The sequence below is a fragment of the Chrysoperla carnea genome, chromosome 3 (genome assembly GCF_905475395.1).
Source record: "Chrysoperla carnea chromosome 3, inChrCarn1.1, whole genome shotgun sequence".
Taxonomy (NCBI): Eukaryota; Metazoa; Arthropoda; class Insecta; order Neuroptera; family Chrysopidae; genus Chrysoperla; species Chrysoperla carnea.
Window position 1 is genome coordinate 39,463,398 of NC_058339.1, and position 24,983 is coordinate 39,488,380.

A 24,983-nucleotide genomic window follows, 5' to 3' on the forward strand; every position below is an offset into this window, starting at 1 on the left:
GTATAATAAACATATATCAAGATATACCAAGTTTAGTCTCAAGTTTGTAGTCCATTTCTGGTTGTTCGTCCGTCGACATGATAATTCAAAAAAACAAGAGATATCAAGCTGAAATCAATGGGTTCTTGGATGCGTAGGACTCATCTTGTAAACAAATAAACAATAAATGTAAAAATAAACAAAAGTTAGAAACCTTTTTTTCGGAAACATCACTTTTTATTCGCAAATTAGGATAAAATTTTGGTGTCCACTTTATCTAAAACTATAAAAGATAAGAAGTAGAAAATTTGCAGCTAGTTTTAAAAATTGTTCTTTTGAAATATTCTTGAAAAAAAAAGATAAAGAAATTTTTGAAAATTCTTTCAAACTTTCGAAAATTTCCGAAATTTGCAAAAAATAATTGTATATGTATTTTAAATTCTTCTAATTTATAAAAAAAAATAATGCAAGCACTGGCATTTCACACTTTCTATGTAAGGTATTTTAGCAATTAACTCTGTCAATTGTTTGTTCATGTTTGTTCAATTGTTCATTGGTTTATTAAAAAATCTTGAAAACTGATTGAAGTAAATCGTGTAGTTTCCTTCGACTCTCGATATAAAATTTCCCAGTTCATAGTAGTTCAGTAAATAAAACAATATTTTGATTTTTTTCATATTTTCGATATTTTATTTTCAGGTAAATTCGAGAGTTTTTAGTAGTTTTCAAGGTCACATTTAAAATACTAACAAAACAAAGTTTTTAGTAATAGAAATTAAAAAAATCTTACCATATTTATGATTCGGCGATGTAAATATTTTGATTTCACTATTTCTTTTTACAAAACCGAGTAATCCGGTTTGAAATTTGTTTTAAAATATTGCATAATAATGTACTACTGAGCAACTTTGTATCACAGCGATAATACGGACACACAGTATATTGGAATGTACCTATCCTATGGATAAAATATCCTAGTGAAAATGAATATTATGACGGGCAAAACAGTAAAAGGTTTGTTTTTTTTGTCGGCATCGACTCGAGAATGTAAATATCATCTCTTGGAAATAGTACTTAAAAATTTTTCCTCTTCAAGAGAGCTTCTTCTTCTGATGCAATATATTTTATTATATATGTATGTGTGTACTTACTACTTCTTCTCAATTGTATACCTATGTATGCTTGAAGATGATACCCACGTATATAAATAAATATTTTTGTAATTGCTATTTTAATGATTGCGTGTGTAATTGCAGAAATATTTTTACATATTTTTTAAAATATGTTTAATTGTATTTATTCTGTAATTATGATTTTGTATTGATAGATTACTAAGAATAATAATAAAATAAAATAGTGGCACTTCTGATTGTGAAATAATGTGCCTATCCAAATATTGACTAAAATATGTATTCAATAATTGTATAAATGAGTTACTTGAAATGCTTGAAATGGCCTTTAATACTGAAGGCCTTCAGTTTGTATTTACAAAAAATAATAGAAATGATTACACAGTCGAAATGGATCATTTATGTTACTTAAACGAATGAAAATTATAAAAAATTCGTAGTGCAGGGGTTGCGTTAGCTTAATGAAAAAACGAATTCCCTCAGAAATGTAAAAAATTAACACATTTAAAAAAAAAATGGAATATTGCATTATCTAGACGATCATCTAGAAAAACTTTTTAATTTTTCAAGAATTTTTATTTCGAAAACTAAGCGTCTTGAAAAAAAAAACAACATTATTTTTTTGTTTAAAACTGATCAAGATATACAAAAAAGTTTTTATTTTGAAAAAATTCAAAAAAATAAAATTTTCCTCCATATGAATATGGAGATGAATAAAAATAAACGACAGATACATTGTTATTAAAACAAAATCTTAGGTGTGAGATTTGAGTGGTTAGAGGTCTGAAAATTGAGAGGCCAAAGCTTACATAAAAATTTGTAATTTTCCAAAAACTGTTTTCATTCAAATGGATAACTATTTGCTTCCACTTATTCAAATAAGCTCATGTACTTCCTAAGATTCGATAAACAGTTAAAGAATTCAAACACTAATTTGAAATTTTTATTTTGTTACAGCTATTAGTCTCAGGTCAAACTACAACTACAGCAGCCAGTAGTGCATCACCATTATCGGGCTCAATGAGTCCAGGTGGTTCAGCTGCGTCTGGTGGTCCTGGTGCACTATCACCAGGTGGCGGTGCTGGGGGTTCAAGTAATCAAGGGCCACCAGGTAGTACTACCACAGGTTTGGGACCAGGTAGTACCGGTCTAGGACCGAGTAGTGGTGGACCTACCGGTGGTTTAACCTCAAGCACATCTAGTGCATCTCAGTGCTGTGAGAGTGGACGACCCATTGTTACGGATCCTGTAACTGGACAAAGTGTATGTTCGTGTCAGTATGATTCAGCTCGTTTAGCGCTGTCACAGTATCCACGTGGTGTTGGAGTCTATGGTACACCATATCCATCAACTGATCAAAATCCGTATCCAAGTATTGGTGTTGATAGTGGTTTCTATTCATCGTTGGTAAGTAAAATTTTTATTATTCCTAATATATTCATAAGTAAATACTGGGTGATTTAAAAAAAGTTACCACCATGGGCAACTATACGAATGTATTCAAAAATCAAAGAATATTGGTTCCAATTAAAAACGACCTATTTTTTTGTTCTTTCTTCGTATAAAAAAAGTAAAACTATATTTTCATTCCCTTTAAAAATGAGCCGATACGTGTTTTACCGTTTATTGATTTTCCATTCCGTTTTCGAAATACAAGATGGGACAAAAAAAATCAACTTGTATATTCGTGTACCTGACAGAAATTCATATAATGGAACACTGGTTTCTGAAGATATCTTGAGCATATTACCCGATTTTAAAACCAAAGATTGCTATCATAAAATTATGACATAAGTTTTATATCAAATGATTTTTCCTCAAAGACAAAAATATCTAAAAATCTTCAAGAACAAATTAATTAACCGAAAATTGGTAAATTTTTTAAAATAATTTGTTTGTAATATAATATAAAAAATAATTTTAATAATTATTAAATATTCGATAAATCATTGGAGACACATAAATTTATCTAATTATAAATTGTTATCACAAAATATTATAAAAACTTTTTTATTATTTATATTTAGGCTCTAATTAAGTGTCATTACTTAATTACCTCTATAATATTTTTACTTACATACTTATTGTGTGAATAAAAAAATATTTTATAATTAGTATATAGGGGAAGGTGTAGTACCTAGAATCAAAATAAACATTTATATGTTTCGTAAAGTCGTGCATTCAAATATCTTAATGGAAATTAGAGCACTTTTATTCCTTACAAAATATATATTTTTGAGAATTGAAATATTAAAAAAGTCTCAATAAAAACATGTGTGTGAACCATGGTACACGATATATCAGTCACTACAGTGCATCAGCATAATGTACCATAGTTGATACTGTACCTAGAATCATTCCCATTGATTGTGACTGAAGGTACTCTTACCAACATGCTATCGTTAGAGTTCACTTTATGCAATAGCTTCGTAAAGTATGTTTGATTGAAACATTAAAAACCCTAAACGTTCATTCAGCCTACCTGCATTCTCAGTAAATACACTCTTTTTAATAAAAATATTGAGAAATATCTGCCGAGAAACAACAAAAGCTTCTAGATAAACTTGACTATAGGTACTACATCTTACCCTACCCATAATTATTAATTATATTAACGTTAATAAAAATTTCAAGGTCACATTTAAAATACTAACAAAACAAACATAAATTTTTTAAGATAATTTATGAATATGATTTTTATTTTTGCTATGTGCTTGCCTAAACATAATTAATTTCAATTAAAATCCCAAAAAAAATAAAACTCATAATAAAAAAAAAACACAAACTTAAATAACTTTTCACCTTTTTAAAAGCTTTTTTTCGGAGAGAGTAATTCATATATATATAGACAGTAAACGCACTCTCTATTATGGTACACACATTAAATGTAAACTGAAACCATTATATAACCCATATAATAAATATATCTACCTTATATAGTTCCCCGAAAAAAAAATAACACCAGAAAAAAATACACCACTCAATAAAAATACATAAAAAAAATTCGGTACGAAATATATTCACTTACCGTCTATATTTAGGCATTATTTCTTTATGGAGGCTGTGTGACTGCTTCACACCAAAACGTATAAATTTTGACATTTTCCATCGTTATTTTTTATCAATAATACCTAAATAATAGCAAACTCTTTATTTAAATTAAATATACAATTTTATTTAATCAATCTTAAGTTGTTAGCTATATTTTTCTAAAAAGTACACTTAGCGAGCTCATCAAGTCACTTTTCTTAACCTATCATTCCTATGTTTTTAAATTTCCACTTTTCGCTACAAAAAATTTCCTGTATATGTTGATCTTAAACTGACAAATTTAATGCCAAAATTAAAAAAAACTTTTAACAAAAAGAAAACCGACTTTTCCAAAGAAAAACTTTTCCAAAACAAATTAAAAGTATTGTTATTTTTGAAGTCGGTGTCAGCCAAGCTAATGTAGCAAACTGTTCTGTCAGAGCTGGACCAAATTGATATAGGACCACACAGGAAGCAAAGATTTCAGAACAGATAAAGAATCATCAAAATCGATTCACCCAGCCGAAAGTTCTGAGGTAGCAACATAAAAAAAAAATACGAATTTCGAATGTTGAAAAATGTCGAATTGATAACCTCCTTTTTTTGAAGTCGGTTAAAAAATGTTTCATACAAATTTCTATAACTTTTTCTTGACAAACTAAGGAAACGAAAGCAAAATTCCACCGGTAAGTCTGGTTTTGCAAAACGTTAAACTTAATAATTTCGTTTTTTGAAGAGGAACCGTAATAAATAAATTAACTAATAATTTGACTCCATTAATGAATTGGCCAACCCGTGGATCAGTGTGTGAACCCAATGAATTTTTTGGTACCGGGCTGTTTTTACCGGAGTTATGACCGAGTTTTCTTGGTATGTAACTTTCTGAACCATAGCGCTCAAAAAAATTACAGTTTGTTTAAAAATCAGGCATAGAAATAAAAAATTAAGAAAAATATCTCCAAAAATGAACTTGGAAAAAGAATCCGTGAAATATCAACGGAAGAAAGAATCCACGAACCAAACAACTCAACTCAACTTAGACTTTTGACGCCTAAAAATCAAACTAGACCTTTTTGTTACTTTGGCTATTATAACCTGAACATAGAGGTAACAATTTTTTACAAAAATTCATACTTAAAACATGATTGTCATATTTTAAATAAAGACCGATAATATAATAGATAATGTTATACAATTATTTGTATCTTTGTCTACAATATTTAACTACAACATGGTATGACTTTTAAATCTATAGTTTAAGGGTTGTAACATTTTATTTCAAGAAATATTATTTTGTAATATGTAAATGAATTGTTTTTTCTAGACCCTGTTGATGAATAAAATAGCGACCCAGACAGGACGTAATTCCTGTGTTAATTTGATACCCTTGAACTGTTTGTTAAAAAAATGACCACATTTATTATTATAGCAAGATGCTAAGAAGCATGAATATTAAATATCACACTTTATAATAAAATATAATGTATTCAATACGAAAAAATGACTTCTTGGTGTTAAATTTTAATAAAATGTGTCAAATTTTATCACTATGATTGTTTTTTTTTTTTTTGCAATTGGTATAGTCACACGCTAGCGTCATGTCAAAATTTCATAGAAAGTTCGATTATATTATTATTGGTTGTTAACTCTTTCCGTCGGTTTAAGATGGTTGTTCAACGAAAAATATTTCTTTCGTTGCTGCATTAAATTTCATAGAGTTTTACCGTAGATTGATGTCACCGTCAAGTTGGGATAAGCCGCAAATTTTCCCGCATTTATCTTAAAGGGGAGAGGGGGCATTATAGTTGTGCCTAGAATAAATGGAAATGACTTCTATATCTCTGCCAGAACAGGTTGAAATTGCTATTCGCACTTTGCGTGAGTTTTATTGAAGGCGTTTCCATGGTAACGATACACTACTTTAATAATAGAATTGTATGGATGCATATATAATTGTATGGATTGCATTTATGACTTACATTGAAAATTAAATATTATTGTCTCACAAATTTAAATAAATAATTATGATAATTTACATTTAAAAATAATATTTGTGCAATTTGATTTCTTATTTTCACAATTTTTAATGCATTAAGTTTAATTAATTAGTGTTTTTCAATAATTTTAATTTGGCATTTTCTATAATATTAACATCTAAGGAATTGCAAATTAGTCATAACAGCCTTTTTTATCGCCAAAATTTTTCACTGGAAGCGCTGGCACCGATTTTATTGTCCCTACCATGACTACGCACACAACGAATTTGCCACACCAGAAAAAACCCTATATACTATGAGTTTCAACACGATAATTTTATCATTAATGAAACAATTGTTCCTATATTTTTCTATAACACCTCTGGCTTGCTTTTTTCTATGCCTATTACAAACAAGTGAACCTTATATAGTGATCAACTACGTAGCAAGTGAATTGAGACAATGTTTTTTTAGCAAGTGAATTGACGAAACGAGAGTATTATTTTACTATATAAAATGTGTATTTAATGGAATTTTATTTTGTTTGTACAACCCTTTAGAAAAATAACACGTATAAATTTCTCTTTTACCACCCTTATTTGATATATATAAATTCACGACAGAAGCATTCATCCCCTATAGCGTGGCTTTTTAAAGCCTCGGGATTTGGTAAATCTCAATTTAACTGTTTTCAGAGGCGTTTCACTGAATATAAATATTCATCAACTGGCAACCATATATTTGTAAAATTATTTACATTTATGTCGTTTACGAAATTACTAATTTATTTGATTTTTGTGTACATTTTGGAATTTTTTTTTCTAATTTCTGTACCTATAATGAAAATCTTATAAAAATTAAATGTTAAAAATCATTGAAAAAGAATGACTTAATTATAAAGCGAGTGAGTCTTCACTGGGCCAATTTAATTTTAAAAAACAAAGACTACTACGTTATAGCCTTTACTTCTCTTGTCTTTATCATGGATTTTAATTTAAAAATAAAAGATTCTAAACTAAAAGTTGCTTAAGTTACTCCTTATAATATCAGCAATCTGCGATTTAAATCGATTAGGTAACAACATTGTTTTATTTATAAAATATTTCAAATTGTAGAATGCACTGCTTAATATATTTTGCGATCTTCATGGGAGCTTTTGTGTGATGAAAAAACTTTCATAGTTCAGTAAAAGTGTCATTTGATCCGACTTAAGACAAGCAAATTTTCTACTTTGTGTAAAGTGTGATGTCAATAAGTGTAATTTCGGATACACAGGGTACAATTTTATTTCTTAGAAAAATAAATTAAAGTATTTTTCTAATAAAAATTGCAACGGCGCCCCATGACGGACAGAATAATTTTTCGCTTTGTCGTTTGATGATCTTTCTGTTAGAAATACAAAGACTCAACAGTGATGTAATAAGTAAGTTTTTTAGGTAGGAGACTGCAGACTATTCTGCAATAGGGGATAATCTTGATGTCAAATTGGCCATATTACCTAGAAAAATATAAACTAGGCTTGATACCATGACAAGATTATAAAGTGCAATTAAACTTGATTCAAAGGTTGCTCATCGCCTTTTAGCAAAAAAAAATTTTATATGTAATCTTTATGGCGATACCTAAATATGACGTCACTATTGGTATCTTCCTCTTTGTTTAATAAGAAATTGAAGTGAAAATTCTTCATCTGAAGTGAAAATAAAACTTAGTTCGATCCCTTGTTACCTCGACTAGTTGTATATAGTATCCCAATGTCTGTTTTTACCTCCTATGAGATAATAAAACATAATTTTGGTTCCTGAAAAATATATTTTGTATCTTTAATACCACCAATCATGTAAAAACCCTTGTAATTTTACGTGTAATACTTGAATTACAATTTAAACAATATAAATACATTATGATATAATATAAATACATAAACACGCATAAAATTTTCGGTTTCAAGTTGCGTACGTTCTATATAGGTATGCAATAGCTATCCTATATTTAAAAGGCTTTGAGGTACTCAAAAATAATACAATAGACAAACATACCTATAAAATTTTATAATATAATTCTCTAAATTGTAATATCTACCATTCAAGTTGAGTTTCATGAATGAAACTCAATGTGTTTATTAAATAACTCTTATGCTTATATAGACTGTGTTAAAATTAAAAGGAAAACGAACCCCCTTTAATTTGTATTTTAACAAAAGGTTTATACTTTGTGTTATTATTATATGGATAAAAGAACCTTCCTCCTAATAGACGGAATATCTTCTTCATGGTGTTTTAATATTAAACCAAAACTACTCAATTAAATATAATTAAATTATTTATTATTATCCCTTTTTAAAATTTATGGAATATTCTACGTGGTTTTCTGTGTTTTTAAGTGTGGTTTGTGACTTTATTTTCTTATAAATTGATTTTTTCTAAGGTTTTTATCGACGCTTCCACCATTTACGATGCTTGTTCAGTGTTCTCAAAACATTTATGTTACTTAGAATGCTATTTAAGCGCTGCACCAAACTAATGGATAAAATTATTCTCACAAATTCCAACAAAAAAATTATGCTTTTATTATTAAGGGGGTCTCCTGTCCGGGCTAAACGATATCTTGTAATATGAAATAAATTGTCCTCAGTTGTTGAACGAGTAAGTAGCATAAATGCGTTCAATTGCCTGGACACGAATGAGAACTCATGAATTCATGCACTGAGCAATTAATATTTAACCAACTTATTTTTCATGTATGTGGGAATTAAATTTACACAAATTTCTTAGAGAATACTTTGTGTAGGAACGTGGAAATCTTTCATTGAATGGGATGAAGGTAGTAAATATCACCAAGACGATATTTACTACCTTCATCCCAAGGTATGTAATAAAGATTCATGTTGATTTGCTTTCATGTCCTACACATCAATGCTACAAGTTTTCTGTAAGACCTACTTTGAATCATAATTTATTCGGAATTTCCTTTTAATTAATTTCATCAAGGCTAAGCGTTTCTCCAAATATTTTTATGTGTCGATATAATCTTGGTAAATTATATATTATTCCTTCAATTAATTAATCACCGGCTGTTTTTTTTTGTTCCTTTTGCTTTTCAAGTTAACTTTTATTCAAAAATATTAAAATAAGAAAACTTAACTCATCAACACCTAAAATCAGAAAAAATTGATTTATTTTGAAATAAATTAAAAAAAAAAAAAAACAACGTTTTAAAAAATCAATAAAAACACTATCCCGACTAGAAATTTTCACGTGCTCCCATTTGGGACCCAGCTTGGTTGCCCAATTGGGACCCCAAATTGGGCTGTAACGCAGAAACTTATTTGGGGCCCGGTGGGGCTATCCCAATTGGTTCCCAATTGGGCAGTCCCTATAGGTTCCCGAATGTGCAAGCCCTATGGATTCCCAATCGAATAATCCCGGTCTGTTCCCGCTTAATTTACCTTATTGTAAATCATTTGCCCCTTGTTAATCAATACAATCATGATGTAGCCTATAGCTTCAAATTAAAAATAAACTGGAAATTACCAAGCAAATTTTTTTATTTATAAATTTATAAAAATACAATAGATTCAGTCAATAGAATGATCATTTTTTTAAACGAAGAAGACGATGGCCATCCCAATCTCGAGCACCTTGTATCACTGCTGTCATTGCCTTCAAAATTTCTTTATCGTCTAGTGGGTTTTCGGGACTGGAAGCTAGTTTTTTAATAAAGACATCTATAATAATTTAAAAAAAAAAATTATTAATGTAAGAACTATTTTTTTTAATAATTACAATATAACTTGTGATCGAAATTTTTACCTTGTATACTTGAATAAAAACTTCTGGTCCGTAGAAGTCCAAGTTCACATTTTACATAACCTCACTTTCAATTACACTCAAAAGTTCGTTACACATATGTCAAAATAATATAATTAAATTAAACGTAAATGCACTTAAAAAATTTTATGATATAGTATGATGCTGAATTTTTATAAATTAAAATAACAAAAAAAAACTATAAAAAATCACTTATTTTCGATTCATACTCGATTACTCGATCGTTTGTTAATCACAGTGTTTTTATTATGACAAATAAAAAACTTCTCGTAGCGCCATCTGTTGAAATGTTTTAAATAAATAAAACGCGGAAAATTCAAAAATGAAGAACTGATACTTTTGATTCAAATAGAAGGGAAATAGCAATAACAGAATAATATTAAGAGAAAAAAATAGATTATGTAAAAAACGAAAAGTTTATAAATACTCAAAGTACAGAGTTAAAAGTGAAGTAAAGCGTTTTGAATTAAAACTTTTTTAGGGAAATTATTTTTTTCTAAATTTATAACTATTTACTTACTATAAAAAAATAACTTAAACAAAAAAAATTAATTGAAAAATTATGATTGTTTTTAATAAAGTAGGAAATTTTTTAAATCAATTAACTGTACTAAGATTAAGAACATATATATTTGCTTTATTCAAAGCAATCAAATTTTTCAAAATCCGGTAAAAATAGAGTAAAGATTATTTAATTTTTACATCGGGCTATCCCAACGTGTTCCCAACCAGGTCCCACTCAAACAATTAAACCGTTGTGTTTATCATTTAATTTAATTTGGGCTTTCCCAATAGGTTACCAAATAGGCCCCAGTTGGGAAAAACTATTTAAAATCGCCTATTTTTACATTGGGCTATCCCAAAAGGTTCCCAATTGGATCCCAATTGGGATAGACCTATTTTAATTTAATTTGGGCTTTCCCAATAAGTTCCCAAATAGGCCCCAGTTGGGAAAAACTATTATAAAATCGCCTATTTTTACATTGGGCTATCCCAAAAGGTTCCCAATCGGATCCCAATTGGGATAGACCTATTGGGACATGCCCCAACAAATCCCAAGCGGGCCCCAATATAAGTACTGGGACAATTTCTAGTCGGGATCTTACAAAATTATTTTGTAGATTAATTTAAATTAATTTATCATTAAGCTGTGATTAATCGGTTTTCGGATTTATTAACTAGGTAAAAAAATGATAAAATTATCAATTTTAATTTGATAAATTTAAACCCTATAACTGATTATTTAAGTAATACAAAGAAATTTACGCCGTTTGGAAAATTGTAATAATTTAAAAACACAAGTCTAGAGTAGAGTAATACTAATAAAAACTTAAACATTCTCAAATATTCAGAAAAAATTATTTTCTTGGCTTTTTTGTCACAAGTAAATTTTATCTTGCTCTCAATTTGTTCCTTTTCATTTTGATATCACGAGAAAGTGTTCTTGGTTTAAACAAAAATTTCTATAGGTCAAAAACTCTCCTTTTTTTTTTGTAAAAACTACAGGGAGGAAATGAAATTATCTCGGAAATTATTTCTTAACTAGAGTGATACCCACCTGCTTCGCTGGGTTTAAGAGTAAAGATTGATAAAGATTGCTCTTGCTTATCCCCTTTCTATAACACTCGAAATAATGGTAAGGATTGTTTTACACAGCTAAAATATATGTATGGTTTTCTATTTTTTTTAAATGTATACTAGTCGTAATTTAAATTTAAATTCATTGAATATATCAGAAAAGATGGCCGTGAAATATTTTATATTGACTATTTTTACAGAAATCTGTAATTTATGGTGATGTCAAATGACTACTTTTACAGAAATCTGTAATTTATGGTAACAAACAAACATGCTTACTTTCGCACTTTTAATATATAAAGATAGCGATAGAGATTTTGAATCAAATTAAACCACGGAATCAAATTTGTTGATTGTGTTATGATTGATCATTTTTGACAAGGAATTTCACAGAATGTTAGATTCTATTACCCAATTTTACTCGTTTTGAATCCCAAAAAGGATGTACCAGAAACGCATCCAGGAGATTAACTACAGAAAAAGTACCATGGTAAAATTAGTTAACGATGTATCTTCGGAAAACTACTAACATCGTAACTACAGAAAAATTACCATGGTAAAATTAGTTAACGATGTATCTACTGAGAAATCTGTTAGGTAAAATTAAAAGCTATGAATGGCTTTTAAAAATTTTTAATTCCATATAGTTAAATAACAATTAGACATTAATTTACCAAAAAAAAAGAACAGAACCTCTTTTTAAAATTTAATTTAAATCAATTTTTTTAGTTCCAGTTGTCACATAATTATTTAAATATTAAAAACACATTAACAATACGTTTTTGATATAAAAAGGGGGAGAAAATAATATTAAACTTTCGTTATTATTTATAGTTTTTATGTCAATTAACGCATATAATATTACAATTTGCTCCACATTTACATATATTACAGTGGTTTGGCTTATCTTTTCATTAATAATATTAATATAATATAAACGCAAATTGATTTTTTTTTTATTAAATAGTTTTGAAAATTTAATAATAATATCTATTAATAACATTTTTATTAGTTGATAAAAAAATTGTAATTTTTTTTTAAAAATAGTTTGTTTATTGGAAATTGATTTTAATTATATTATTTTGAACTTTGGAAATTGTATCAAATTTTAATTCAATTAGGGGAAATACCTTTTTGTGATTTTGATTGGATAACATTTTAAGTGTCGTTTCGAAACTAAATTGAGTATTTCGTCTATTTTTTTATCAGCCTTTCTTAGAAATTTTTCACAGTTTTAAATCAAAGTCTGTAATAAGGATTACTCTGTCAAATTGCTTCAATTTGAATAAACTGATCCTATATGTTCAGAGAGATTAAGAAAAGTGAGTGGCCACCCAGATCTTTTAAAGTTATATAAAGCTTATTAAATCTTCGGTAAAGTCATTTTTCTGACAGATTTTTCTATTTTAAAATTAATTTAGGCGTATATAATAGTTTTATCTATTGTAATTGTGGTAAAATTTGTTGCAAAAAACGTCTTCGCGACTGAAGTATACACGGGAGGAATAATAATTATATCGGTCTTGTCTCGATCTCTTCTCTTATATGAGGCGATTTCGAGGTCAAACTCTTTAAGACACGTATAAATCCAAGAAAGTCTCATTATGCTTCATTCTATAAATTGTTCCTTCGAAATCAGAAACGCAACATCAAGACGATGATGCCAGTTTTTACAAAAAACAACTATGCCGCTAATATGGGGTATTAACAAACTACTTGTGAGAGTATAAACTATGTAAGCTTGCCAATAGTTTTCAATATTTCTTTTCCATATACACAGCCAATAATATTGTCAATATTCCAATATTGGCAGTATATATTGATCATGTAAAGGCCGCTTTAAATACTCTCAGACAAATTATTATCAAAAATCAAAACACACTAAGCAAACAAAAGAAAAATCAGTTCTGTGTTATCAATTGTATGTTTAATTTCATAGAACGAAATATTAAAAGATAACTCTTTTTAGTATCGTGCCGACAATAGTTGACGATTTATTATCAGTTTGTTATCAATATACATTTTGAAAATAAAAAATAACATGCATGTTATATATATATATAAAGCTATATCATACACAACAACTGACATCACAAAAGTCAATACCGGCACATTTTGTTTGAACTTATCAATCACACACCTGGATTATGGAAATATTTATAAATTGACAAACGCCATTTTGATATTGATGATAGGAAAAAATACAGAATATTTGAGTTGAATGCTATTGAAAAATGATTATTTGAATAAAAAAAAGTTTTAAATTATGTACACCCACATCGAGTTAAAATATTTCTATGGTTTCATCACTATCAAAAACATTAACTTATTATAGTGATCGATTATATATGTTTCTTTTTAGTAAGAGGCCCTGTACTCGATTAGAGAGAATTTTTGGTAGTATCGTAAAGGTTTCTGTAATGGAAAAATCATCGGTTTTTATTCGATTGAAAGTTTTGAAAAGAGGGAAATTAAAATCATGTTCTTAGCCTCATGGATTACACAATCATTTCTAAGATTTATTTTCAATACTAGCTTGATTTCGTACCGCTAAAAGTACCGCAAAAATGATTTGAGAATGTGAGACCTAAAAGCCACCGTTTTATAGCCTCCACCTCTCTTGATCTCACTTATCCCCCTTCCATAAAAGATATGCACAGTTTTTAATTTTTTAAACTGTAAAATAGTCATAATTCATTGAGTATATCAGAGCTACCATGAATTGTTTGACATTTACTGTTTTAAATTTTTAATTTACGGTTCAAAATGATCATTCTGCTCCTGTGATCATTATTTTGAGCCCATCTGTGATCATTATTTTGAACCATAAATTAAAGATTTCGGTAAAAATTTAAAACACCAAATGTCAAACAATTCATGGAAGCTCTGATATACTCCATGTATTATGACTATTTTACAGTTTAAAAAATTAAAAACTGTACAGTTTAAAAAAAGTACTTTTTCAAATATAGTAGAATACCCTTATTCAATGTATTTATATGCGCTCCCACCATATTTATTATACTTGTTTCATGGTCATTAATTTAACAAAGTCTTAAAAAATTCAAAATCCATTATTCTTGTTCGTTGCAGCTTTTGAAATTTTTTCCCCCTGGACCTAAATTTTAAGTAGTTAATTTTACAATTTTCTAAGCCAAAAATCTTTAAGAATAGTATAAATCACAAATATTGTAAATAATAGTTACTTGTTTTTCGATAAAATTGGAAAGGAGGAAACTGTTTAAGCTCGAAAGTCCCTGAAATCCAGAACTGACAATGAAGGTCTTGGGAAAAAAATTTAAAATAAAAATATATAGTTTCATTAAAACTAAAAAAAATTTAACCCCCAAGACGTCTCCGTATAAAAAAATTTAATACTTTATTTTAATCTCCCTAAAAATGAGACGGTATATGTTTTTCCTTTTTTTAATTCATCTCGTTTTCGAAATATAAGAATGATACTTTTTTTAAATTCACCTGTGTATTTAACTCCATGTAGCGGTTTGAACAAAAAGTGTGTTAAAAAGTTAAAGATTACTGTGATGATCTTACAAATAAGTATGAAAAATATCAATTCCATAAAATCAGTTTGAATTTGTTTTTCTTGTATAAAAACTTTTGAATATCCAATATTTCGGTTACGGTTATCGCACATCATAGCATCCTTGCTAAATATTTATAAATTGCTTTTATGAAATTCAAATTAATCTTTCATTGAAAGTACACAAGTTTTTATTTGATAACTTTGTACGAATATATTTAAAATGCCCACAACTTTTAAAATTAAAGCAAGTACCTGTCAAAGTTAACTAATTACAAAATTATGATTATTTATTCCTTATGTTCAAAATGTACGTTGATTTCAAAATTAAATAATAAAGTTAAATGTTATATTTTTTTGTGTTGCCAGAGTATACTTATAAATATAATAATACCTTTACATAAAAATAAATCATTGCTTTTATTATCATAAATAATAAATAAATAAAAAAAATTATTCTGCTAGTTTATTTAATTTTATCTGTGTAGTAAATAAATAAAATACAATTGCTGCAATTTCGAATTGTAATCGAAAATAAAACAAAACAAAAATATTGTTTAAGTAATCTTCGTTTGACCTCTGTATAGATATCATAATGACATACTCAGTTTGTCTTAAACATTCAGATTTTAACTGAAAATATACAAGCGCTAGAATTTTTAAGTTCTCTTTCATTGAAAACTTTACAAAAATAAGCAGAAGAAAAAATAAATAATGGTGAATCATATTCTCCAAAGCGTTTTCAAATCTGAAGTCTCAAATCTTAAAAACCAAAAAAGGTAGATATAATTCTTCTCGTAAAATATTCAAGTATGCTGTGTCCATATACAACGTCGAAAATTGAGAAAATTCAAAATAATTATATGAATTTGTTTATCCAAACAGGTGAATTTAAAAAAATATAAGCTCATTCTATCATCTTAATTTTTACATTTGAAAATAATTCCTTGCAATTTCCATCCTTTTAAGTACCTTTAACGCTAGAATGTCAAGCTTTGTATAAACTTTTGTTTACCTTGCATCATATGTCTGTCTGTCTGTTTTTCTTTCTTCGCGTCCTAGAATCCTAGAATATGTGTAAATGGATAACAATGCCATTCTTAAAAATCGGTAGTCACAATTCTATGAAAGATTTAAACCGCTAGACATTGAAATCGCAAAGACTTGGACGATTTTAAGGATTTTGGTGTTTATATCTTAAATATCGAATACCAAAACGAAATAAGGAAAAGAAAATAATGTAAATTTGCAGTTCAAGTAATATTTTAGCCAAAAAATTCTAGTCAAACCCCCGACAAAACCTATTAGTTGGGATATACAGAGAATTATTTTATCCAAAATGTTTTTGAATATAGGCAGTTTTTTTTACATAATTATATTAAAATTAGACTTTTTGAATGTATATGGAGGTCAATAAAATGATGAGATGAGAATCATAACAATAAAACAAGTAAATAATAAAACTAAACATATAATACCTCTATACAGTGTGTATCAAATTGATAAATAATAGTGTAAAATAACAATAAAAATATATCATAACAATAACGTCAATTTCTGTCAAAATATGTAATGTGAAAAAAATTACATAGGTTCTTTTTTTTGTGTATATTATATTGATAAAAGTGGCCGTCAATCTATTTTCCTGAGTGAACTTGACGCTTGTGATGTCATCCATCTTGTTAGAGTATAGTTAGAAGGTTCGATGCCCCCGCCTTTTAGCGCCGACGCGCATCAACCATATCACTCACATAATTCTACATAGGTACATACATGTGTGTGTAACATTTTAACTATATATGTATATATATATTCACATAGAATAGAAAATGTTATAAAGAATGAATTTTCCCCCAACATTTTCGCATTACAAAATCGACCAACGAACGGAAAATATATTTTTCTACATACAAAAAAAAAACCAGTTTCTATTTGATTTATATTATACCCATCATACTAGTAGTCTCTTTTCATGTTATTTTTATTCATGTAGCTCACTTGGCTGTTGGTACACTTTTTGTTGATTTAGATAAATTCTTCGTAGATATATTTCTTATTATAAGAGCACAACCAACGGATATGTGAAACAGACAAAAAAAAAACAAGCCCTGGTGGATACGACCTTTAGGGCTAAATTAATAACTTTCTAAATAATTAACGGAATATATTATTTGTTAATTAGATATTGAAAAAATGTTCTTCTTAACATATAATACGTTATTTAGAGAACAATTTAAGGAGATCCACCTCATCAAATAATGTACATATCAAGTGAAATTTACAAAATTTTAAAAACGGCTGTGGAACTCGCATTTGAAACATATCTAAGACCACTCTCCATTAAATTGCCTCTTTCCTTAAAACCTTTTCCAAACTTAGCCGATTTGGAAAATCGTCGCCAATTTTAAACATGCTCCAAATAAGGCGGCATAATCTGAGAACAAATTATGGTAAATTTAAAACATGTTTTATTAAAACAACTCGTCTTCGACTGCGAATAAGGGATTAGAAGGCTTGCTTTGCAGTGCAACTATTTCTCATATAATAATTTTCTTCAATTTTTTGCAAACAATTGGATGACTGATATCGAATTTGCCACATTACTCATAAAAATGTAAAAGTAGACTTGATACTGTAACAAAATTTGAAAGTTAAATTAAATTTGATTAAAAAACGAAGAAGTTAAAAGCATTCAAAGATTGTTGCCCGTCTTTTTCTTTCAAAATAGTGTTTTATACATAGTCTCTAGTAATCTCTATGACGATACTCAACAACGACGTCCTTTTTAAAATATCTTCCTCTTTGTTTAACTAGAAGTTTATATTTTGCGTACTTCTAGAGATTTTTATCCGTGTATTGAGAATTCTTCTCTCGTTTTCTATAAATATATCAAAACGTAAAGATTTCTATTTCAATTATCGAGGTAATAACAATAATTTAGTATCAGAAAGTTAAAATTTATGCTGAAGATTCTTTACAATAATGCTGTGCGTTTTTTTTTCATCATCCAACTTAAATGCATTTTATATACAAATAAATCCGGTCTTACAAATTTATTATGATTATTTTTGTTTTTGTTCTTATATTTAGTAAGGCATTATTAAGTCTTATATTAAGTAAGGCATGGTAAGGCAGTATTTAAGTTAATTTCATTTTAAGTATTAAAGTATTTCATAATAGTACCTAATTGAATCATTGATAATATAAACACACTACTTCACGTGGAAAGTTCACACTCAAACATCCATATTCCACTTTCAAAGTGAAAATTTTATTATTTTATTTAGTTGTAACATATGGCATTTCAAGTTCCAAAACTTTGTTCGGAAAGAATTTTCCAGACCCGTAGCTTAAAATGAACAGATTTCTTTGACTTCCCATCGCTTCCACCAACAATTTTAATTTTCTAAAATAAATAATTGCTGAATAAGTTTTAAAGGTGTAAACACGTTTTAGTGTATATTTTGGGGTATCACATACGAAATTATCTGTTCGAAAAAATATTGGTTATATCATTACATTGAAAAATATCCAATATGTTGAAAAAATTCCGAAATCAATGATACTTTTTCATCTGTTTTATTTGAAAGTGGTTAAATATTTATTTATTTTTTTAATTTCAAAATAATTATTAAGATAAACTGAGTAATAAATAATTAAAACATTAAATTATAATCAACGCATATGTATAATAATTTTAGAGGGTAAAATTTTTAAGTGGTTTGAATCAAGACTAAAATCAACACAAAAGTATATATAAATTAGTTACTAATTTAATAAAGTACATACTTCACTTTGTGAAATAACACTTCAACTAAATAATAAACGAACGATAGTCGTCAGTCAGTTCACTCACTATATTATATGATTTATTATCCTTTTTTATTATCATATTATTTACTTTATAATAAAAAAAGATACACATATAAATATAATATTACAATAATTTGTTAATGTCATTTTCAATGACTTTCAATTGTTTTAAAGATACAAAGTAATGTATATGATGAAAATTTGGTATGAAATACTCCCATAACATCTGTGTACATACTGTGGAAATAATTTGAAAGTCGTTTGAAGTTTTGTAGGAGCGCTGGTTCTCACTAGTTTTAAAGGAATAGAAAAAATCTGAAAAATTCATAATATAAAAATAGATATAGTCATGTCATCATGCCATATATCGGAAACTACATCTAACTTTTTGTCGCTAGAAAGTTTTGATCTTTGCAATGGTCCAGGTAGGCCAATCATTAGAATCCATTTATGAGGTAATTTTTGAATATTTTAAAACCTTGAAAATATGTGTCAGAAACGTATACTCGGGGATTTTCGGGGTCTCTGATCACTATTCCGAAATCAGAATTTTGATATATATTCAAAATGGATCAAAAAATCATACTCAGGAGTTTTTTGGTTCACTGATCACGATTCGGAAGTTAGAATGAAGATTTACTCTCCTCTTCTGGGGTTTTTCAGCCCCGCTTGTCCAAAACAGGAGGTTTCTGTAAATATTCGACAAAATGGGCCAAAAAAGTATACTCGGGGTTTTTTGGAGTCACTGATTACGATTCCGTAGTTAAAAAAGGGATATAATCCCTCCTTCTTATGGGTTTTCACCCTTCGTTGACCTAACACTGTAATTTTCTGTAAATATTCAATTCGGACCAGCGGAGTGAATTACTCCAAGAAGGGAGGAGTATATCGAAATTCTGACTGCAGAATAGTGATCAACGAAACCAAAAACCTCCAGATGTACGTTTCTGGCCCATTTCGTTGAATGATTTCAAGGTTTTGAAATTTTCAAAAATCACCTCCAAAATGGATTATAATAATGGGCTTTTTTTGCCCAAAGCAATGACCAAACTTTCTAACGGCCAGAAGTTAGATGTAGATTTTGATATAATGACCTTCCTGAACATTAAAAAAAAAAGTGGCCCGATAGGTTGAGGTATATATATATACATACGAGTGCTATCGGGATAAAAAATTCGAATTTAGAAAAATTTATTAACATAAAAAATAATTTGAAAATTATATTCTAGCATGTGCATAGAGGTACAATACATATTATAAACGATGATATGTAAGTACGTTTTACACCTCATAGATGTCGACACTGATTTAGATAAATAATATCATTGAAAAATAAACCTACATTATTATACACTGTGTTTCTTATCGATCTTGCAATATGAATTTTGATAATATATCCGTGATTTATCAGTATAATAATTTGCTAGTTTATTTTTTTTTTAAATAATTTTTATTGTAAAACTACAATAAAAAAGACCTTTCAATTGTATTAAAAATTAGTGTTGTTGAATATATGAATTGTATATGTGTACCTATATGGACCAATAATATCAAATTAATGACATGAATTTTATTGTTTCAGTGTTGTTTATTTATTTCAAATAAAAATAAAAAACACACACAAAACAATATAAAAAATAAAAACATACAAACGACTACAGTTTAAAAAACAAAAAAAATTGCTGTGAACACAAAATTCTTGTTTTTAATGGGTATTCATAATAATACCTATACTGTATAATATGTAAAACAAAGAAAATACAACAAAATCAATGTAATAAACAAAGACAAATATAATGTTTGTGATCAAAAATTTATTCAGTTCAGCTGCTCCTATTTCAGTCAACATAATACAACAGCCAACTTTTTAAATAGAAAAAAATGTCACACCAATGCACTGTGGTGTATACTATATGCATGTATTTGTGTATGTGTGTGTTATATGTAGAGGCCGCTGGCGTCAATGTTGACTTTTTATGGCGCATTAAAACGATCGAATGGACATCTATGCATGTGTATCCAAACTAACAACCTGTCCCAGTTCTATCATCAAATGATTGTATCTTTCACACTGTATATTTAATAAGGATGTATACACTATGTTTAGTGTAAGCTCAGTTTTTAAATTTAGATCATTTTTATACCATGTTTACATGAAATATATATCAAGGTATACTGAGTTAAGTCCCAAGTTTGTAACGCTTAAAAATATTGATGTTTTGAAAAAAAATTTTGGTGTAAGTGTTCATAAAATCGCCTAATGAGTCCATTTTCGATTGTTCGAAATGTTCCTTATAAAAAATAAACAACTTTGGTTTGAAGCTCTTTTGTACATTATATGTATTATATAGGAATATCAGTTATGCCCATATGACACCGAAACACGACTGTGGTGCCAAAAACAATGTAGTTTTTGTAAAAATTTCAAGATGCAATATTTTTTGTAGTTTTTATGGTGGAATTGATCACAAAAAAATTCGACAAAAAATATTATTAGTATATTAAGAAAGGATCATTTCAAATTTTTGGTGTTTACTGCCATTTTTATCTCGAAATAATTAAAAGACCTATAATATATGTCGTTTAAAAAGTAAAAAATAATTTTTAATTATTTCAAAATTTTATTTAGGTATAATGCCCGCGAACATTTTTTGGAATTATTAGAAATTAGAATAAGTTTACGATTTTTTAGGCATAGTGTCTTGGTAGTCTAACAATATTAAGAAAGCTACATATTTTTAGTAAGAGCTTTAGCAATTAATTTAATTTTCAATTGACTCAGGAGCCAAAATATCGAATGCTTTCTTGCTTTTCTGATACGAAGATAAACCTGAAGATGACCAAATGCAGATAAAAAGTTCTTTTGGCAACAATCATATTTTATCCGAAATTAATTAACTTTTGTAGCTTTGTGGGTTTAATGTCTGGGATGGAACCCTTGTATTTTTGAAAATAAAATACAATACCTGAAACTGATGTAGCTATATATTGATTTGCTGATAATGTAGCTTTATATTACGGCAGGAATTTTTTTTATCGGTACAGTAGTTGTTAAGTTTATCTATTAAAAAAAAAAAAAAAAAACAAAATAAAAAATCAAGTCTTTCCTCTTTATAATATTAGTGTAGGTTAAATGCATTTAGACCTATTTCGTTAGAATTATCAAACACAAGGCTTTACAATCGATGATATAATTTAAACTCGACCAAACTTTTAACTTAAAAGCCAAATGAATAAAATTTATACAAACAAAGCCGTAAATGAAAGAATTACGTCATTAAACCGTGAGAACAAGTATGTTTTTTTCAAACTTACTTTAAACAAAACAAAAAAAAAACCTATAAACTTTTGCACAAAAGAAGAAGAATATAAAAGAATTTTTCATAATATTCGCTTTTTTTCCTTTGTTTTTAACACGTTTATTCGCACGCTGCTGTTTTGTCGCGTTGCAATCCAATGCAAACAGATACGACAGTATGCAGAGACAATAATAAATCTAACGTTGTTGGGTATACACCAATATTTGATGTGATGAGCCGAAGTGGTAAAGAACGCGTGAAAATATTTCAAATGAATTTAAAAAAAAAATAGATATAGAAATACTCATCTCTGTGATTCTGATAGATGTAGTCGAGTAGTCATTGGATAGATGCATAATTTATCTTCTCTGTTTAATAAAATGCCGCCGCCCGACGTTACTTCTCATATACTTTGGTATTTCTACTTTTGTTTGGTTCAAGTATAAATGTGTAACATGGTCTCACTTATACTTGTGTGAAAACAGATTCGTTGAGAACGGATTTTGTATGGGTATACATAATCGATTCGATGATAGCTTTAATAGCACTTTAACTTGACCGATGTTAAAGGTGATAATGTTTTTTTTTTTTACATTTTTTTATTATTAATCTTTGGGCACAGAATATTTAGTTTCTTTATCTTATTAGAGAATATTTAACTAATTTTTATTAACGTAGGTCAGTAAACCCGTTGAAAAATCATTCTTCTTTAAATTACAGGCAGGTACCACTTAACCAGTCAACCGTTCGGAAATCTTTAGTCTCGTGATGAGAGATTTGCTCACACGTTCTGCACATGCGTCAAATATTTCACTGGTTAAATATTCTTTAACTTTGTTAATCATATCCTCTTCACAATTTTTCATAAAAGTGTTTTAGAGGAAAAAATAATTAAATTCATTAGGCTAGTAACGAAAGTACACGAACAGACCCGAAAATTTCCGAAGTGAATATATTTTACTTACAACTTTACTCTCGTCGCGAGAAAAATTCTCACCATTTCTGAAGGACTTGAAAAAAAATATTTTTATTAAAACTGTAGATAGGTTGAAAAAAATCTAAAAAATTCATAATTTTGAAAATGGCTAAAATTATATGAAGAACACATATACCATTTGAAAAATAAAAGTTATTTGTGCCTTAAATCGAGCTTGAGCAAAATGCTCATAACGCGATACGAGTTAAAGGAGCAAATTATATTCCAATCAGTTTGTTTGTTCTTGAAATCACTATAATTATCAGAACTAGGTACTTCTAGCTAATGAAAGTGTGTCAAAATATTTTTTTAAACTGAAAATGCACTCAATATCAAAATAATTAAAGAAATTTCTGCCCTTACATGGAGCCCTTATGATTTTCGGGCCTGACCCCTCAAATATTTAATCCGGCTCTGGAAGCAGGCTAGAGAAATAATATAAAATATAAAGCAAGATGATTTTTGATTCATTTTTAAAACTTCAGTAGCAATTTATCGAAAATTGGAATAACCGAATTAAGTATTCTTCAACCGTTGTCCATTATAAAAACCCAATGTATGGAATAGGCCTAAACATGTAGTACAATTCGTATAAATACGGAGTATTATTATATTATGAAATTGTTTCCTACACAGACTAATACAAATCAATAATATGTCTTACAAGTTGATATCCCCAAAAAAGAGTTTCAGTTTTTTGCAAGTATTGGAATGCACATGCTTTTCTACATTTTGTCATGAATCTGATTATTTTTTGACAACTAACTTCGTCATATCACAGTCAATTGTTTATCCGTAGATGACAATAGAAGTTTTCGTTTATGTAAAAAAAAACTAACTTTTAAGACCATTGTATTTTTATATATTTCAATAAAATATCAAAAAGGTTTCTAGTTCTTTTTTGGTTTGATAATATGTTAAATGTATGTAAACTACAGTATAAATATATCCGCCATGTTTGATCGACGCTAGCGCCTCGGACCTCCCATACGCCGACATATAACAATCATTGTTCTGTCACAAATCGTGGCGGCTTCTTTTAAATTTTATTATCCGTTCGTCGTTTCTCGTTACATGCTAGTACTGTTTGTTTTATATTTTTTTTCGAAACTTTATTATGTATCTTTTTCTATAACATTGATAACATGTGTATATGTCTCTTTTTATTTATTGGTGTGTGACAATTCGTTTCGTTTTTTTTTAAAGTTCTGTTCATATAAGAAGATTTTAAATATTGATAATCGTATTTACTTTTTAAAATACCATACACAATATATTTTGTCTTTTTTTCAAGTTGTTGTTGAATTGTACACATAAAAATATGTAGCAATGGGCATTATTTTTATTGAAAATTGTTAAAATTAAAACCAGAAATTTTGAAATGTAAAAAAAAAGAAACTAGGTCACTAAATACAAATGTTTAGCGACATTTATTTACAAAATCTAATTGTTTGTAAGTAAGAAAAAAAAGTACAACAAAAGTATAAAAAATTTCATTTTTAATCTCAAAATTTACACCTTAAGGTAGTTCAATCGTTATAGTCAAGTCCATAAAAAAATTCTCTCATATTAATGCACTATTTGTGACAACAGTGAACAATACTAGGACATTGTATGTATACATATATTCAATACAGACCCACAGCCGCAAAAAGTTTTTTTGTGTTTACCTTTTTAACAAGGTAGCAAGAACCTTTTTCTTGATAACAAAAAATTTGTCCTAAATTAATGTTCCATGTTTTAGAATAAAAAAACCGACACTGACTCCAAAAATAACAATAATTTTAACTTTATATTATCGTTATTTTTTTACTTTTTAGTTCATATTAAT

The 24,983-nt window shown here is 28.0% G+C and overlaps 1 protein-coding gene across 1 annotated transcript in view; it reads left to right on the forward strand.

Moving 5' to 3' along the window:
• Window positions 1–24,983, forward strand: part of LOC123297009 (homeobox protein araucan) — an 85,153-nt gene that overhangs the window by 10,883 nt on the left and 49,287 nt on the right. The window contains exon 2 of the mRNA XM_044878760.1: window positions 2,067–2,516. Coding sequence (XP_044734695.1) covers window positions 2,067–2,516 — 450 coding nt within the window. The remainder of the gene's footprint in view (window positions 1–2,066; window positions 2,517–24,983) is intronic.